Source organism: Chiloscyllium punctatum, chromosome 8 (assembly GCF_047496795.1).
Source record: "Chiloscyllium punctatum isolate Juve2018m chromosome 8, sChiPun1.3, whole genome shotgun sequence".
NCBI lineage: Eukaryota > Metazoa > Chordata > Chondrichthyes > Orectolobiformes > Hemiscylliidae > Chiloscyllium > Chiloscyllium punctatum.
Window position 1 is genome coordinate 70,004,712 of NC_092746.1, and position 18,953 is coordinate 70,023,664.

The 18,953-nt window shown below is 39.7% G+C and overlaps 1 protein-coding gene across 9 annotated transcripts in view; it reads right to left on the reverse strand.

Moving 5' to 3' along the window:
* The window catches only part of LOC140480619 (shugoshin 1-like), a 33,054-nt gene extending 14,687 nt beyond the window's left edge, over window positions 1–18,367 (reverse strand). The window contains exons 1-7 of one of the 9 annotated variants that reach the window (XM_072575738.1): window positions 18,148–18,366; window positions 11,431–11,573; window positions 11,175–11,292; window positions 7,285–7,455; window positions 7,009–7,199; window positions 3,947–4,053; window positions 213–352 (exon numbers count right to left, since the gene is read on the reverse strand). In XM_072575738.1, the coding sequence (XP_072431839.1) occupies window positions 213–352; window positions 3,947–4,053; window positions 7,009–7,199; window positions 7,285–7,432 (586 nt within the window). In that variant the 5' untranslated portion in view covers window positions 7,433–7,455; window positions 11,175–11,292; window positions 11,431–11,573; window positions 18,148–18,366. The other 8 variants (XM_072575737.1, XM_072575739.1, XM_072575743.1 and 5 more) reach the window with 8 other exon arrangements.
* Between the last annotated feature and the right edge of the window lie 586 nt (window positions 18,368–18,953).

An 18,953-nucleotide genomic window follows, 5' to 3' on the forward strand; every position in this document is an offset into this window, starting at 1 on the left:
CATTTCAGATCCAGTGACCTTTTTCAGAACTGAACCTGAAATGTTAACTTTGCTTTCTCTCCACAGATGTTGCCAGGTCTACTGAGTTTTTGCAACAATTTCTGATTTTTTTTCTGATTTCCAGCATCTGCAGTTCTTTGGTTATTTGTTGGGTATATGGGTGGTTGAAAGCACTTATTACTTACAAGCAAAACTTCAATAAATGGTCTTACCTCTGGATATGCTTTTTAATGAAGGCTGTGTCTCCACCATATTGGATAACAGTGTTCTACTCGCTTCAACTGTAGTGATCTCAGTATTTTCAGGAGAATGAATTCTGGAGTTTTCCAAGGAAGCTTGCATCTCAGCATCCCTAAGAAAGGCAATTTTGTTTAATACAGTTGTTTAATATATAATGTAATTTTGCAGCTATTTTAAATTTAGCAAAGTAACTGTAACAAAAATATTGCAGAAATCAAAGATATTTACAAAATTTCAGTCTCACTTCTGCTATTATTTTTCATACAAATTATCTTATGTACAACAGAGGCCTAGATAATTCAGTTGACTGGATGGCTGGTTTGCAATACAGTGATGCCACCAACAGTCATCTCTCTCTAATGAGACTGCAGCCTATGGTCTGGCAATTGGCAATTTTACTTTTTACTGTTGTATAGAACCTCTCAAGTGTTTTTGCAATCTTATTTGGTTCTTGTTTCTGTTTATTTAATATATTTTCCTATACTGCAACAGTGAATACTCTTGAGAAGTATGTCAAAATCATGAAAAGTTCTATATAAATGCAATTTGAGTTTATTTCATTTTCCTAAGTAAGAGTCAAAATCAAATATTTCACTCAATTTATATACTTGATAGATTGTTCTATGCCTTACATTTTTGCTTGAAACTTGTGACCACAAGGATAATTTCTCAGTTTGTCTTCACTAGTTTGTTCCTTGTAAGAAAAGTCTTGAATCTTGTACAGTATTTTTATTCTTTGCTTTGGCTCATTATCAAAATATAAATTTAGTGGGCGGCACGGTGGCACAGTGGTTAGCACTGCTGCCTCACAGTGCCTGAGACCTGGGTTCAATTCCCGCCTCAGGCGACTGTCTGTGTGGAGTTTGCACATTCTCCCAGTGTCTGCGTGGGTTTCCTCCGGGTGCTCCGGTTTCCTCCCACAATCCAAAGATGTGCAGGTCAGGTGAATTGGCCATGCTAAATTGCCCATAGTGTTAGGTAAGGGGTAAATGTAGGGGTATGGGTGGGTTGCGGTTCGGTGGGTCAGTGTGGACTTGTTGGGCTGAAGGGCCTGTTTCCACACTGTAATGTAATGTAATCTAATCTAAATTCTAATGAAAGTGATGACAAATAAACAAGTCTCTGTATAAAACAAAATCTTGGTCTTAAGTGGATTTCCCCATATTTCACAAGTATGGAAAACATTAAGCATTTTGTATGTTTCAATTAAATCACCTCTCAATTCTGCAAAATTATTGAGAACAGGCCCAGTTTCCTCTCTTCATAGGACAGTTCTGCGATGGTATCCCATCGATCCTGTTACATCGATCCTCAAACACCCCACTCTACTGGCAGTATTAATATTATACAATCTTTTTCACAATACTGATTGACACAAATGTCACAAAGATGACCAAAAATCCAAGTTAATTACTTGGAAGGGGCAAGAGATTTCTTTAATGCTTCAAATACTAGAAATGGGGAAAAATTCTTTTGCTATGTTCACAAAAACTGCACTAGCTTAATCAGCATCTGGTGTCATTTAGTAACTTTACAACAGAAACCAAATTTTGTGCATTACTTCTGGAACTCTCCTTGAAACAGTAACATGAATTGTGCAATCAAACCTTTCTTCATATCATCTTACGACTGATGAACACCACAACATTTATTTCTCCAGTGAAGGTGGTTGAAATTAGCCAGAATCATTATGCATCACCTTTCAAACCAATTTCTTTATCTCAGATTAATTAAATCTAAGTATTATCTTTTAAAAATACTTATAAATTCAAAAATCAGTTTGTGCAAGCAAAAGGCATCACAAAAATGTTTAAGATGTTCAGGGAACCATGCAAAAATTATGAAAAAAAGACCGTAAATTTTAGTCATCTGTGGAGGGAGAAACATTTCATATTTTTAAGACTTTATTTTCACAGATCCTGCCAGACTGCTGGCTATTTCCCACATTTTGCTTTTAATTCAGATTTCCAGCATCTATGGTATTTTGCTTTTTATTACACCATATCCACATTTCAACGAAATAATATGAGTGGAAATGCTATCAAAACAATGACCAGACACTCCTTAAAAAAAGGAAAATAAACAGCAGTCAGTAATTCATTTCCAATTCTATTGGCTCCTGATAATTGGTGCTACATGCTCAGACACAACCACAGTTGTTACTATTATTTTACTGGTCTTGTAGATTGCCAATCTTTTGTGCCACATCTATATCTTTTAGCAAATTCATAGTAAAACTGTGATTAGACTGTAGCTAGACTGTTTGTTTCAATTGCCTTCTAACAGTGATTTCATTGCCATTAAGTTAATTCATTAGATATCATGTATTAGTGTCTATATTTGATGAAAACTTGACTGTAATTGAATCATCACAAAGAGAATATTGCTTCAATATACACTGTTCTCACTGTGGGGAAGCACGGTGGCTCAGTGGTTAGCACAGTGCCAGGGACCTAGGTTTGATTCCTGCCTCGGGTGACTGTGTGAACTTTGCACATTCTCCGCGTGTCTGCGTGAGTTTCCTCCAGGTGCTCTGGTTTCCTCCCACAATCCAAAGATGTGCAGGTCAGGTGAATTGACCATGCTAAAATGCCCATAGTCTTAGGTGCATTAGTCAGGGGTAAACATAGTGTACGGGATTGGGTCTAGATGGGTTACTCTTCAGAGGGTCGGCGTGAACTTGTTGGGCCGAAGGGCTTGTTTCCTTACTGTAGGGAATCTAATCTAATATCTATCAATGAATAAAATTGTAAGGCCCATTGCTCTGACATTAATTTCAGGTCAATTTTAAAAGCAACTAAAATCTCTCCAGATTGAAAAAAACGCTGATATAAATCAAACTGCAATGTTAAAACTTCCTTAGAAACACCTTCCAAATGAACTACCTTTACCATCCAGAAGGATAAGGACAGCAGATTACAAGGGAATACTCCTAACTCCAAGTCCCCTCCTGACTTGGCACATATTGCACCATTCCCTGACTGTTGCCGGGTCAAAATTCTGCAGCTTGCATTCTTGCAGCACTGGAGGTGCACCTACAGAACACAAACAGCAGGTTTTTCAAGGGTGCTCACCAGCAAAGGTGAGTGTGCCTTGCCAGCAATGCTCACAGCTCCTGAAAGAATTTTGAAAAATGACAGAAGAACTTCTGTCAACACAAGCAAGAAACCTGAACTGCATGACAATAGCAGCAATTGGGAAGAGCCCAAAAATCCTGCAAACTATCTGCACATGGTGACAGCTGTCCTAAGAGACTGTGAATCAGGACATTTTATTCTAGATTTTAGTGACCAGATGTGGAAATGCAAAGATTACTACTGTCAACGGTGCACTGTAGCAATTACAATTACTGGTGAATCTGACAGAAATGGCAGATAAAATTCCATCAATCTAAAATCTAGTCACATTATTCTGATAGAAACATCATTTCCTGCCAGTCCATAAAATCAACACTTAACGTCCATATTTGCAATGCAGAGTGTCACCAATAGCATGGGTTCAATTCCCGAATTAGTTGAGGTTACCATGGAGGCTGCTCCTTCTCAACCTCTCCTCTCACTGGAGGTGTGGTGACCCTCAGGTTACACCACCACCAGTCATATCTCTCTAATGAGAGCAGAGTCCTATGACCCAATTGGATTACAACAACTTTATGTATTCTATCTTAATTCTTTCAAGCCTGGAATTAAAAAAAACAAATACTCACTGATTGAAGAATTCAACAGGTGAAGAACACGATGGTATGCACTGTGATAAGTCATCACCCAAGTTGCTTAGATCCTCACCTATAGAATCAGAAACGAGTTTCAAACGCTGGGGAAAAAAAATACATTTTAGGTGGGAAACCAATACTTCAAATTTTACATTTCTCACTGTGAAATATAACTTCCTGATGACTGTCTGATTAACAGTTTTATCTACATGTACCCAGAATAGGCAGCAAGCGTACGAAACTTATGTTTTTAGGGTAAAATGTGAATACTTCAGAGAAAGGCCAACAGGTGTGGAGCTAAGTATATGACCCAAAAAGGATTGACTAAAGAATTGAAACATTCAAGGACCCTGTAACTCATGTATAAAATATGAAAAAGATAACTTCATACATCCGCCAACTATATTTCTATACATTAGAAACTACAAAATTTCTGTGAATCAATTGCATAGATACCTTAAAGAACATTTAGACAAAGTCAAAAAATGCAGCATCATGACATTGCCATGAAATTCTGCAGACTAGGGAAATTAATGTTTTATCAGACCAAGCCTTTATTCCAATGGAAGACACTATTTCTCGAAATAAATTCTTATCAAAAGTCCTTAGAAACATAATGTTTACCAGGAATACAAATTTGTGACAATCAAGATTTACAAGGACAGCTCTGTTGCCTATTCATGGCTCTTACTATTTGGTCATATACAAAGTTACTTCGGCAAAGGGCACCTATGTCTTAAAGTGAAGAATACTATAATAATACTGTTCACTTCACTGTTCCATGTATAATTAAGTGACAAAATACGATCACATGTTGCTAAAACTCAACTGTTCACTTGTAGAAAACAAACTCCAGCGCAAATAAGACAAAATCATACTGTCTGCATTTCCCTAGTCACAGCTCAAAAGATTCAGAGATTCAGGAACACATCGGTTTCCCTCATTTTGTTTGAAAAGCAAGAAAGGAAATTTCTATATTTACCAAGAATCAATTTTTCCAAAGACTCTCTGTGATTTATAGAGTCAGAGAGATGCACAGACGCTTTGGTCCAACTCGTTCATGCCAATCAGATATCCTAACCTAATCTAGTCCCATTTACCAGCACTTGGTCCATATCCCTCTCAACCCTTCCTATTCATATACCCATCCAGATGCCTTTTAAATGCTGCAATTGTACCAGCCTTCACCACTTCCTCTGGCAGCTCATTCCATACATGCACCACCCTCTGCGTGAAAAAGTTGTCCTTTAGGTCCCTTTCATATCTTTCCCCTCTCACCCTAAACCTATGCCTTCTAGTTCTGGACTCTCCCACCCCAGGGAAAAGACCTTGTTTATTTATCCTATCCATGCCCCTCATGATTTTATGAACCTCTTAAGGTCAGCCCTCAGCCTCGGAGGCTACAGAGAAAACATCCCCAATCTATTTTGATACACAAATTGTTCAGTAATTTGGTACATTAAAATACCTGCACACTTAATTCAATTAATATAAATCTTGCATTTTTAATAGTGAATTCCAAGAACTTTTAAATAAAAAACAAATCATTATAAGGAAAAAAGTGATAAATCTGATTTTTATTTGTAAATAAAACTCTTCTTCAAGTGGGAGTAACATGTTAGCAATCTTTACAGAGATCTGGAACAAATGTATTTTAATTTTTAATTGCAATTAAAAAAAACATGTTGCACATCTGTCTGTCATTGGAAAAAAACCAAGATCCAGTACTAAAAGAAGAAAATTGCAAGGAGATGATGGATAATAGCAATATCACATTACTAGCAATCCGGAGGCTCAGGCTTTGGTGCAGACTTCAAATTCCAACACTGAAGCTGACGGAATTTGAATTTAAGTTATAAATCTGGAATATCAACTAGCATCAGTAATACGGATCGTGACAATTGTTCTTTAGGCAAAATATTTGCCAATCTTAACTACCTGCACGCGACTCCATATCCACAACAAGATCGACTCTTAACTGGCACTCTGAAGCAGCTGAACAAGGCACTTCAAGGGCCATAATCAAAGGCCAACTAATGCTGGCATTAACTAAAACCCACATCTCATGAAAGAATGAAAAGAAGCAAAGAACGAACAAATGAAAACATACATCAAGCGCTTTTGATCATTTTACTTAACCTGGGAAATACTTGCACTGCAAGTTCAGAAATGGTTCACTACACTGATTCCTAAGATAAGGATTGTGTCTTAAAAGAATGGTTGAACGCATTGTATCTGTACTCACTGAAGTTTAGAAGTCTGAAAAGTAATCTAATTTAAACCCTTACTCTTCTGAGGGGGGTGAGAATATATATTGGAAAAAAACATGTTGCCATTTATGGGGAGATCTAGAACTAATGGTACAACGTGAAAGTAAAGGGTTTCCCATTTAAGAGTGGTATGAGGAGAAATTTATTCTCTTAGAGGATTATCAGCCCTTTGAATTCTCCTCTATAGACAGCCGTGGAGGCTGGTTAAATTGAATATGTTCAAAACCGAGTTGAACAAATTTTTGATTGAAAATGAAGTCAAGGATTTTGAGAAGGCATGCAAGAAATTGGAGCTCAGCGTACAATCAGACAACCCATGAATATACTGAAAAACAGAGCAGATCAAAGTACTGAATGGCCTTCACCTGCCCCTATTTCTTAGGTTAAAAATACTGAGAAGTGAGTCCTAAACACAGTAATCTCAACAATCGTGTCTTCAGACCATTTACCATCTGCGCAGCAAATGACCCAAGAAGCAAAACTATGGTAATATCCTTGGGGTATTCCAGGAAAATCTCAACACAATTTTCCTTGCTGCAAATTCCAGCACCTGTTCAAATATCAAAAGTCAGCCACATGATACCATGCATCAATTTCATTTTTGCCCTTGGAAACCCTTTATGTTCATCAACATTTACACATCTTATTGAGAAATACACATTTGGAAGAGTTTTAGAAATACTTCATTAATGAAATTGAAACAGTTTAAGGTATTGTTATGAAGGTACTTATTTAATGCATTCAATGAAAAACTAAAATTTAATGGGTTTAGTTTTGCTAATGTACCTCAAATTGCTCTGGGAAATGTTCTTCAAGTTTCCTTTTAAGCATGAGAATGTAGAACATCATTACTTGGCGTTCTCTTTTCAAGGATAATATGACATCATATGCTTGCCTCAGTTTCTTCTTTTCTGCTTCCAGGGATAGAGCTAGGTTGTGATTGTTTGCTTGGATATTTTTTATAAAAGAGCTCTTACCTGTTGAATTTAAACAAGTAAAAAGTGAAAAGGTTTGTTTAAAACTGAACATTAAAGTTCAGCAGAAATAAAACTGCTTACTTACTCAGTACTTTCGTTTTCATTTTTGAGGTCAAGGTTTGTTTACCCCTGTTAACTTTAGACTGATTCTGATTCCTTTTCTCTTTCATTCGCTCCTTGATAGCTTCCAGATTTTCCTGGAAAGAAATCTTTTGACCTCGTTCAATGGCCATTTTCCTTCTTTATTCTTCAATAGCTGACAACATAAAAGCGGCGAAGAAAATAGCATCTGAGTATGTGAAAGCACGAAAGAAGAAAATACCACTGTTCACAATATCCTCATTAATCCAAACCTATCTTCCTTGTTGTACTAAACACAAACGCTCAAACAGGTTTCCTACAATTTTTTTTAAACTTAATCTTAAAGTTTGGATAGTAGGGCAAAGGAATGAGAAATACACACAAGTCAGAGACAGAACAGATTTCTGCTTCAAAGAGGAGATAGTGAAAGAGCTGGGAGTTCAACCTTTTTGAGCTTCATAAGAAACGATATTTTCAATCAACCTATTCAGATGAGTTTTGACAACCCTCTGGAGCAGGTGGGGCTTCCTCAGCACCTTCTGGCTCAGAGTTAGAGACAGTACAATGCACCACAAAAGCCCCAATTCGTATTTAACTACTTCAGTATAACTAACTAAGTGAATCCATCCTCTTATGTGAACTTCCTGCAACTAGCATTTTACACCTGTTCACATTTTATTCCTCTTTGCATTGGTTTAAGCTCTTAAATTCTGTAATCAGGGTAGCCTCTTCTGAATTCATCAGTAGGACCTACAACTTAACCACTTTGCACCAGTGCTCACTTAAAATGGTACTTCACAATTGTAACTCATAAAAGGATGCCTTTTGGCCATTGTGCCTGCACCAGGCCTTCAAACAAGCATTACCTACTGTCAACCTCCTGCTTTGTCCTCATATACTCATACATAATTTCTATCCAAATTATCATCTTCTTGAGTAGCTTATGTTGCATTCATGAATAGTACAACTTTAACTTCATCAGATTTTCCAAATTCAAACCAAAGTGAAAGCTGTAGTTAGGTTTGGTAGTACCTTCCTCTGAGAAAAGAAGAACACCATATACCCTGAGAGTTGAAATATTTTACACTGGCAAATTTCTATGCCTAAATTAAATATTAAAACTAATTTAATTTCAAAAGAAACATGCTCATCTTCTACTTACATCCAATTTGCAACCTCTTCTACTTGCCACCCACTAGATTCTAACAGATTGCCAAACCTCTGGTCTATGACTCATTTTCACCAAGTTACTTAGTGCATACCTTCCTTCTCACTGAGTCCCCCTTTTTGACCAGAATACTGTACATTTTTGTTGAGCTTTATGGAATAGCACATAAATCGCTGTCACTGCTCATCTACTGCCCAATCCTTAATCTATTTCACTAGCCTACTTTAGATAACTCTTTCTTCATACTACTACAATTGCTTATTTAAGTTGAGAACCCAGTTTGAGTTACTCTCCCTCAAACTAAATATTAAATTCTACAATACTGCTATCATTACTTGTTAAATCCCTAACTATGAGATCTATTACTAATCCTATCTTATTACACATTACTAGATCTGAAACAGCTTCTTTGCAGGGAGGTTGTGCAATGTACAGCTCAAAAATGATCCTTCTACAAATTCACCATCCACATTTCCCTTGCCTATCTGAAATGTCCCATCAATATGCAGATTAAAATCATCCATGACAATTATTGCCCTCTTTATAAATTCCTGACTCACATCTTGCCCTACAGAGGGTCATTTCTTTCGGGGCCTATACATGGTTCCCACCTGTGCATTCTTTCCCTCACTATTCCCTATTCCCACACAAACTGCTTCCATATCTTGATTTATTACACTTATACAACTACTCATTGCCACACTGATACCACCTTTATTAACTCAAGCCTTTCTTTATCTTTTTTGAAAAGTGTGACGCTGGAAAAGCTTAGCTGGTCAGGCAGCATCCAAGAAACAGGACAGTCAACGCTTCTCCTATCTTTTTCTTTTTGTCCATGCATCAGTAACATCCAAAATCTTTAAATATCAATTGCCCAGTTGTAGCCACCATACAACCACATTTCCATAATAGCCATCAAGTTATGTTTATTTATTTGTATTTGTACTGGCAACTGATTGATCTTGTTACAACTACTGCACACATTCAGGTAGAACCTTAAGCATTGACTTTTTAACCAGCATGACTTATTCTGGTTCTAATTTCAGCTGCACTCTTCTGCTTATATTTTCTACCTCTTCCTGTCACACTCTTCATTCAATGATTCAATATCCTGCATCTCTGCTCTCATTCCTTTTTGATATTTTACATTTTCCTTCATTTGAATCCCCTTACCCCAAATTAATTATTTTAAAGCCCTAACTACAACCTATCAAGCTAGAATTCAATTTGCCAGTTCACTGGTCTCAACATGGTTCAAATGCCCCAACAGGACAGTTTTCTTTTCCCAGTACTAGTGCCAGTGCTCATCAATTGGGAACCATTTCTCTCAAACCTACCTGAGTCACACATTTAACGCTTAGTTGTTATTTACAGCAATTTATATGTAGCTCAGGTAGTAACGTGAAGTTTATCATCTTTGTGATTATGTTTTGTAATTTGGTCCTAGCTGCTTGTAATTCTAAAGCAGAACCTTTTTCTTTATCCTTTGTCAGTACCTACATAAACCACAACCACTGGATTCTTCTCCTCTCAATCCAAGTTCTTCCCATTCCAGAACAGATGCCCTGAATAAAGGAAAAATTGAGGAAGTTGCAACACTTTGGCCTTTTATCTCCTCCTTCCTTACTGTCCAATGCCCAAAACACATCTTCCAGGTGAAGCAGCAGTATACTCACATATCTTTCAATACAGTCTATGTACTGACTGCTCACAATGTGGTCTCCTTTACACTGGTGAGAAAAAAACAGACTGGATGACTGCTTTGTGGAATACTTTGCTTGTTCTTTGAACTTTCAAACAATCCATTCTGCTCCCATACTAACATTTCCATCATGGGCCTTCTATAGCGTACCAATGAAGTGCAAACTAAACAATGCCTTCATTTTCCATTTAGGGACGCAGAGAGAGGGAAAGTGAGCGCAAGAGAGCAACAGAGAAAAAAAAAGATGCTGAGAGCTGCACAGGAAGTACCAGCAATAGTAATAATTATTCTGTCAAAGGTCTGATGCAAGAATTGCTTTTACATGGGTAAGCTCCACTTGGGAGTGAGAAATCATGAGTAAATATTCTCTATCATGACCAACCTCTCTTTTTAAACCTTGATTGCTTAACTGCATTGTTGGAGAACACATATCATCGCATCGGAGATCAAATCAGACCAATGTAAAATGTTTTCAATGATGTTGCATATAAAACCTAACATTTAAATTTATTCAGGTTTAGAAAATTCAACTTCTATCTGATGTACTCATGGCTTTTAATGCAAAAATGAAAAATTCTGCAGTAAGCGGTTAATTAGCAATAAGTGATTTGAACTAAATTTTCAAAGTAGATCAGCCAACTGCATTCTGATTCAACAGGTCCCTCCGTACTGAGATTGTCAGAAGTTTAAGGCACATTCATGTTAAACCAGGTCCACCATAATGGTGGCAGCCAGCAGAATACCAAAGCAACCAACAACCCACAATCAGGTAAAATATTTTAAGAGACTAAAATTTATGTCAATTTTATTGACTTTTTTTGCTCATGTATATATTTTGGGTCATCACAAATAAATATGAAGTTATTACTAGGAGATTTAGGGAATTAAGTTCAAAACCACACACATGACTAACGTTACATTCTATGCTAAAGCATTATGCAGAATTAGTTTTACTCCTCAAGTAGCACATCAAATGATTAAATAATTTATCTGTTATTGTTAGTGTTGGTTGAAAGATACCAACAGAGTATCTGGCTCCTCTTCAGATAGTGATCTTTCAAATCCTTTTCATCTTGCAGGATTAGGAGGTATCAAGTGGAGCTTCTACTGTTTAACATCACCTCTGTAACGGTCCAACTCTCCTATTTTTTACATTAAGAAAAAACACTTTGCATTTATGAAGTATCTTAAGTGCACCAGACAATCTCAAACACAAAATTATATGGATTACCTTTGAAGTAGCCGTGTTATATAGTTGCCTTACTGTGTTGTCATCCTACCTTAGGGTTTAGGTTCAATGGCCATCAGCATAGAAACAGTGCTCAATGTTCAGTAACTGTTGAATGGGTACTTGAAGATTTTGGAGCAGGGACTTCTTTTTATAAGACATCAAAATATGGAATGGCACACTTGTCACAGGTGTCTGTTGTTTACAACCACAGCAAAAAGGAATGACAATATTCAATCAAGTTGAATCATTAAAATGGACGTCTAAACAAAGAACTGTAAACCAGATTTAAAACCATACAGAAAATAAAGATTGGGAAAGAAAGATCAGATTCAGAAATTGAAAACAGATGGCCAGAAAAAGTTACAAAATGTTTTTGTTCCCCCAACTGTAATTAGGATGGAAAATAATAAAACTCCATACTTACCACAACTATTAAAAATGCACTTATTACAAGATGCACAAGCTAACTTTTTTCTGTCATGACAAACGTCCCATAATTTCATTTGTTGTATGTAAGTGGTGAATCAATTAATGACAACTGTTTCATTACAATCCATGGAAGAGTCAGGTAACTGACAGCATCTTTGAGATTTCCATATTTAAATAGAGATACTAGACCTGCTTTCTAATCAGCAATGAAACTGAGCCTCATCATCACAACTGAAATATAGGAGCCTTCATAAATCATGTTGAAGTTAGGCGAAAACCTAAAAGTTATTTGGCTCAAAGGACAAAATGCATTCAACTGAGCGCAGATCACCATTCATTTATTACACACTGTGGTTATTTCACACATCAGATCTGTGTTGTCTCTTTACTGTGACTTTTTAAAGCTTATTTTTATATATTAGATGAATCCCAGTTTTTACATCAACAATATTTTAGCCCAACCCTCCATTACCTCTCTTCTGCCTCACCTGTAATTCTGTTAACATAAGAATGGGGAGGAGTAGGTAATCCAGCCCCTTAAACCTGCTCTGCTATTCAATACAAATATGGATGATCTCATCTCTGCCTCAACTCTAAATTCTGCCTGCTGCTAAAACTCTTTAACCTACTGTTGTTACAATTGTACAAGGCATTGGAGAGATTGGGCAGCACGGTGGCACAGTGGCTAGCACTGCTGCCTCACAGCGCCAGAGACCCGGGTTCAATTCCCGCCTCAGGCGACTGACTGTGTGGAGTTTGCACATTCTCCCAGTGTCTGCGTGGGTTTCCTCCGGGTGCTCCGGTTTCCTCCCACAGTCCAAAGATGTGCAGGTCAGGTGAATTGGCCATGCTAAAGTGCCCATAGTGTTAGGTAAGGGGTAAATGTAGGGGTATGGGTGGGTTGCGCTTCGGCGGGTCGGTGTGGACTTGTTGGGCCAAAGGGCCTGTTTCCACACTGTAAGTAATCTAATCTAAAAGATTGTATCTGGCGTACCGCATACATTTTGGCAATTCCTAATCTGTTTTAAATCTGCCATCTCCTTGGACTAAAACAATGACTGTTTTTTTCTAAATTGCCTCATAAGGCATCTTATGTTCTACATCTACTTTATCAATCCCCTTTAGCATCTTATATACCTCAATTAGATGTCCTCACATTCGTCTAATGAGTATATGTCTAACCTGCGCAATCTCTCCCCATAAAACAAGCTTTTCATCCCTGGAATTAATCTAGTGGACCATCTCATAACTGCCTCCAATGCAATTACATCCTTCCTCAAGAATGGAGATGCAAATGTATGCAGCACTCTAGATGCAGTCTCTCCAATGCCTTGCACAATTGCAATAACATTTTCCTACTTCTTTACTCCATTCCTGTAGCAATAAATTCCATTTGCCTTCCTTATTACCTGCTGTACCTACATGCTAGCTACCTGTGACTCAAGAATGAGAACACCCAGATTCAAAAGAAACTTTTGGAGTTTCTCTCCAACTAGATGATAAGTTGCCTTTTTATTCTTCCAACTAAAATGGATAACCACACACTTAACCACATTAAGCTTCATTTGGTAACTTTTTGCCCATTCACTGAATCTATACATGTTCATTGTAAATTTCTTATTTCTTCATTGCAATTTTGTGACCCACCAATTTTGGTGGCAGCTCCAAATCGGTTATAGTACATTGTATCACAGCATTCAAATTGTTAACAGATTGTGAATAACTGGGTCCCAGAAGACCAAACTCTGGGGTATCCATTAGTAGTAGCTGGCCAACCAGAAGACCAATTTACTCCAACTCTCTGCTTTCTGTTGTCAAGCTAATCCTCTCTATCTAAGCCAACACATTACTCCTAACCCTGTGTGATCTTACTGTGTTCAAGATGGTGCCGGAGCACAGTGGCATTTGGCAAGCTGTCTACAGCAGATCTTATACTTATATATCTTAAATCACTCTGCTCTTCTAAGCCTTAATTCTAAGTCTGTCAGAATTACGAATAATCTTCTCTTAAATCTACTTTCAGGTTGAAAGATTCTACAACTGACAAGGCTGAACTACTAACACTAAGGGCCTACTGGATTCCAACAAGCCAGACCTCATAGAAACCCAGAACCAAAGCTTCACCAGCATGGGTACAAGACTTGACCCCACGGTGACCTGAGATAGAGGAGGCCTGACAGAACCAACCACAAGACTCCCTAGAACGCTCAAGACCTCGCCCTGGTGCCTGGGATCTCGTTGGAAGCATACACTTTCTAGAGCAGCAGACTTCCCTCACTGATGCCCGGGATCAACTAAGAACAGACACCTATTCAACAAATGTAGGAGAGACACTGGACTTCAGGTGGAGACTAAAACTTCAGGGTTTCAAGTACCCCTCCCCAGCACACTCATGGCAAATGTCCAGGCCATGGAGAACAAAATGAACAAAGAGAACAAAGAAAATTTACAGCCCTTCGGCCCTCAAGCCTCAGCTGATCAGAATGTACTGTCTAAACCTGTCGGTCGGTTCCTAAGCATCTGCATCCCTTTACTCCCCACCTAACTTAAAAGGAAATTGAGAGACTGCTGGGTGCTGAGTGACAGAGACATGGCTCCCTCCTGTCACACCTGACTATGCCTTACAATGTGAGGATTTCCGAGTTCAATGGATGGACCACTCTGTCCTCAGACAAGTCAAGGGATGTTGGGGTCTGCCTCCTAATCAACAGCTCCTGGCGTGCAGACATTGCAACCCTGGTGATTAACTGTTCCCCAGACCTAGAAAATCTTACAGTTCAGTGCCAACCCTACTACCTGCCACACGAATTCACCTCCGCTATCCTGACAGTGGTCCACCCATGTGGAAGTGAAGACAGAATAGCCTAAAACCATGTTCATCTTAACTGGTGACTTTAACCAGTCCAACCTTGAATGTTACCAAAATACCATCAACATGTCTCCTGTCCCACCAGAGGTCCGAACATCCTTGACCATTGCTATACAACCAAAGATACAACCACTCCATTCCTCATCCACATTTTGGAAAATCAGATCACATTGCCGTGCTCCTCTTCCCGGTTTACAAAGCAAAAATTGAAGCATGAGGAACCAGTACAGAAAATAGTGCAGTATTGGTCTGAGGCAATGGAAGGGCATTCATAGGACTGCTCAGAGTCGATGAACTATTCTATATTCAAGAATTCAAGGGCCAACTTAAACAAGTATGCCACTGTCACAGATGTTATCAATTTTATAGATGCAGCATATAGAACATCTTATCTGGATGCATCATAGTGTGGTATGGAAACTACTCTTCCCAAGACTGCAAGAAACTAGAGAGCTGTGAATACAGCCTAGTCCATCGTGCAAACCAGCCTTCCATCCATTGACTCCATCTGCATTTCCTACTGCCTCAGGAAAGCAACCAACATAATTGAAGACCCTTCCCATCTGGGTTATAGTCTCTTCTACCCTCTTCCATTAGGCAGAAGGAATACACATTCAAACAGATTCAAGAACAGCTTCTTCCCAGGTGTTATTAGACTTTTGAACAGACCTCTCAAATTCTAACTCTGATCGCTTTCTCTCTGCATTTTCTATGCAGCTGGAATACTGTATTCTGTGCTCTGTTCTGCTACCCTGATGCATTTTGTATGGTACCATTTACCTGCATAGCATAATCATATGTATTGAAATATAGTGAAAAGTGTTGTTTTGCCTGCATAGCATGCAAAACAACACTTTTCACTATATTTCAATACATATGATTACAATAAATCAATTGTGTATTAACCTTGCATGTGGCACCTTATCAAACACCTTCTTGCCTCTTAAGACAATCCTTTTATTCCCATTCTTGCCATCCTGATCTTTCACACTCAGGAAAATGCTCATCCTCAATTCTGATTAACTGGCTTTTAAATGATTCCCATATGAGAGATGTGGATTTACCCTCAAACAGCCACCCCAATTTAATTTCTACAGTTCCTGCCTAATATTATTGCATTCCCACAATTTAGCATTTTCATCTGAGGACAAGGTTTATACATCCATTACAGCTTAAAACTTATGGCATTATGATCACTGTTTCCAAACACTCCCTCACAGAAATTTTCATCAGTTAGCCAGGCTCATTGACAAGGTTGAATTGGGCCCCTTCCCTATCTACACATTATTTCAAAAAACCTCCTGGATCCACCAAACAAATTCCACCCCATCTAAGCCCTTGCACTAAGGGAGTCCCATTCAATTTCAGCAAAGTTTAGTAAGGATTTCCACAGGGTCCCTCATGCTAGGCTCATCCAGAAGGTTAAGATGCATGGGATCCACAGTGACTTGGCCTTTTGGATTCAGAATGGGCTTGCCCATATAAGGTAGAGGGTATTGGTGTAAGGGTCTTTCTCTGACTGGAGGACCGTGACTAGGGGTATTTCACAGGAATTGATGCTGGGTCCTCTGCTGTTTGTGATATATATGAGTTGGATGAAAATGTAGGTGGGTGGGTTAATAAGTTTGCAGATAATACAAAGTTTGGTGGAATCGTGAATAGGGTGGGAAGTTATCAAAGGAGACAGTGGGATGCAGATGTGGACGGAGAAATGGCAAAAGGAGGTTAATCCAGAAAAGCGTGTGGTGCTGCACTTTGGGAGATAAAACGTTAAGTAGCACACAGTTAATGGTAGGACCCTGAACAGCACTGATGTACAGAGGGATCTTGGGACTAAAGTCCATAGCTCCCTGAAAGTGGCCACATCATTAGATAGGCTGGTAAAGGTAGCTTATGGCATGCTTGCCTTTATTGTTCAGGGAATTGATATATATGTCTTATTGCAGCTTTAGAAGACTTTGGTTAGACCACACTTCAAATACTGTGTTCAATTATGGTTCCAATTCACAGAAAGGATGTGGAGGTTTTGAAGAGGATACAAAAGAGGTTTACCATATTGCTGTCTAGATTCAACAGTATGGGCTGTCAGGAGAGGGTAGAAAAACTCCAGTTGTTTTCTCTGGAGTGGCAGAGGCTGAGGGGAGGCTAGATAGAAGTGTATAAAATTATGAGATGCATGCACAGGGTTGATGGTCAGAATCTTTTCCCCCCCCCCCAAGCGTTGAAATGTCTAATATTAAGGGTCATGCATTAAAGGTGAGGGGGCAATTTTTTTTAAAATACAGAGAGTAGTAGGAGTCTGGTACACACTGCCAGGGGGGGTTTAAGGGACTTTTAGATAAGCAAATGAATTTGTAAGGACTGGAGGGATATGGACCATGGAGATGCAGATGGGATTAGGTAAATGGCACCATGTTCACTACAACATCGTAGGTTAAAAGGGCTGTTTCCTGTACTGTTTTCATATCTTTCCATGATCTGTCCACATATCTGCTCCTCTATACCACACTGACTTTTGGAAGCCTTTGGGAGGGTGGGGGTGGGGGTGGGGAGAAAGTAGCATCAAGTACAATAGGTGAGTGGGGGAGGGGATGAAGGTGATAGGTCAGGGGCAGAGGGAGGTTGAGTGGATAGGTGGAAAAGAAGATAGGCAGGTAGGACAACCTCCTCTAGCTTATCTCTCCACCCTTCAGACTCTCTGCCTTTATTCCTGATGAAGGGCTTTTTTTACTGCTCCTCGGATGCTGCCTGAACTGTCGTGTGTGCTCTTCCAGCACCACTAATCCAGAATCTGGTTTCCAGCATCTGCAGTCATTGATTTTAATCCTACTGCGAATCCTCATGCAAGGATGCCTGCCTTGAAGAAGTTTTCCTCCTCTCTCTACAAGAATCTCAGGGAGTCCCTCTCCCACTGCAACTCCCAGGTTGTCCTACCTGCCTATCTTCTTTTCCACCTGTCCACTCCACCCTCTTTTCCCCCCACCCCAACCTTCATCCCCTCCCTTACTCACCCATTGTACTCTATGCTACTTTCTCCCCACCCCCACCCTCCTCTCACTTATCTCTCCACCCTTCAGGCTCTCTGCCTTTATTCCTGATGAAGGGCTTTTGCCCGAAACGTCGATTTTACTGCTCCTCGGATGCTGCCTAGAGTACAACACAGAGACAGGCGCTCAAAGACTTCCCCGTCGTCGGCAGAGTGGACAACCTAGTTTCGGCGCGATCAACCGACTCTGCCGCCACCGTTGATATTACTTGTGCAGAGAAAGGGACAGACAGACAGAGACAGCGCTCGGGCCGGAACTCAGCTTGGGCTCTGCGTGTGACGAGGCGAAAACTGGAACATCACGGCCTACAGCCAACTAAGTGACCGCTCCGAGCTATCTCCCGGGCAGGGCCACAGGATAGTTCTCCCTCCCGCCGCCTGATCCCAATCCCTGATTCCCTCCCCACACCTTCGACCCCTACCTGCTCCTGGGTCCCGGCGCTCGGTTGAAAATTCTAAACAACAGATTCAAACTGCGGCACGGCCGAAGCTGATTGGCTCCCTGTGAATAGAGCACGTGACCACTAACGGACGGAGCTGTGGAGCTCAGGCGTGATCTGCCTGCTCTGAACAAAACTACCACTTTCCAGCATCGGACCACAGCCTTGCATGCAGATGCATATCTAAACATGTCTTAAATGAGGATATCTGCCTTTTCGAACCCGCACAGGCAGTGCCGTCACCTTCTGGGTGAAAACAAAAGTTTCCTCACGTGCCCCCCTGAACCTTCCAGAAGTTAGAGGGCGTTCTGATGTAAGGCAACTTCTGCAACTCCGCGATACGGAAAATAGCGTTGTAGAAACGGCTCTACAGACAATCTCTATACCTATAATCGTTCAGTAGAAAGTTTGTGTTATTCGAACAGCGTCCACAATTGGTCAACCGCGTTATGGCCGATTCGTGTTGACGATACGCGCATATTATCAGAACGATCAGTACTTTAAATTGCCCCGCACCGTCATTGATCGTGCAGTCATCGAGATGTACAACACAAAAATAGACCCTTCCTCCAACTCGTCCTTGCCGACCAGATATCCCAACCTCATCTAGTCCCGATTTGGAGGTGCCGGTGTTGGACTGGGGCGTACAAAGTTAAAAATCACACAACACCAGATTATAGTCCAACAGGTTTAATTGGAAGCACACTAGCTTTCAGAGCGCCGCTCCTGCATCCAGCCCCATTTGCCAGCACTTGGCCCATATCCCTTTAAATCTTTGCTATGCATAT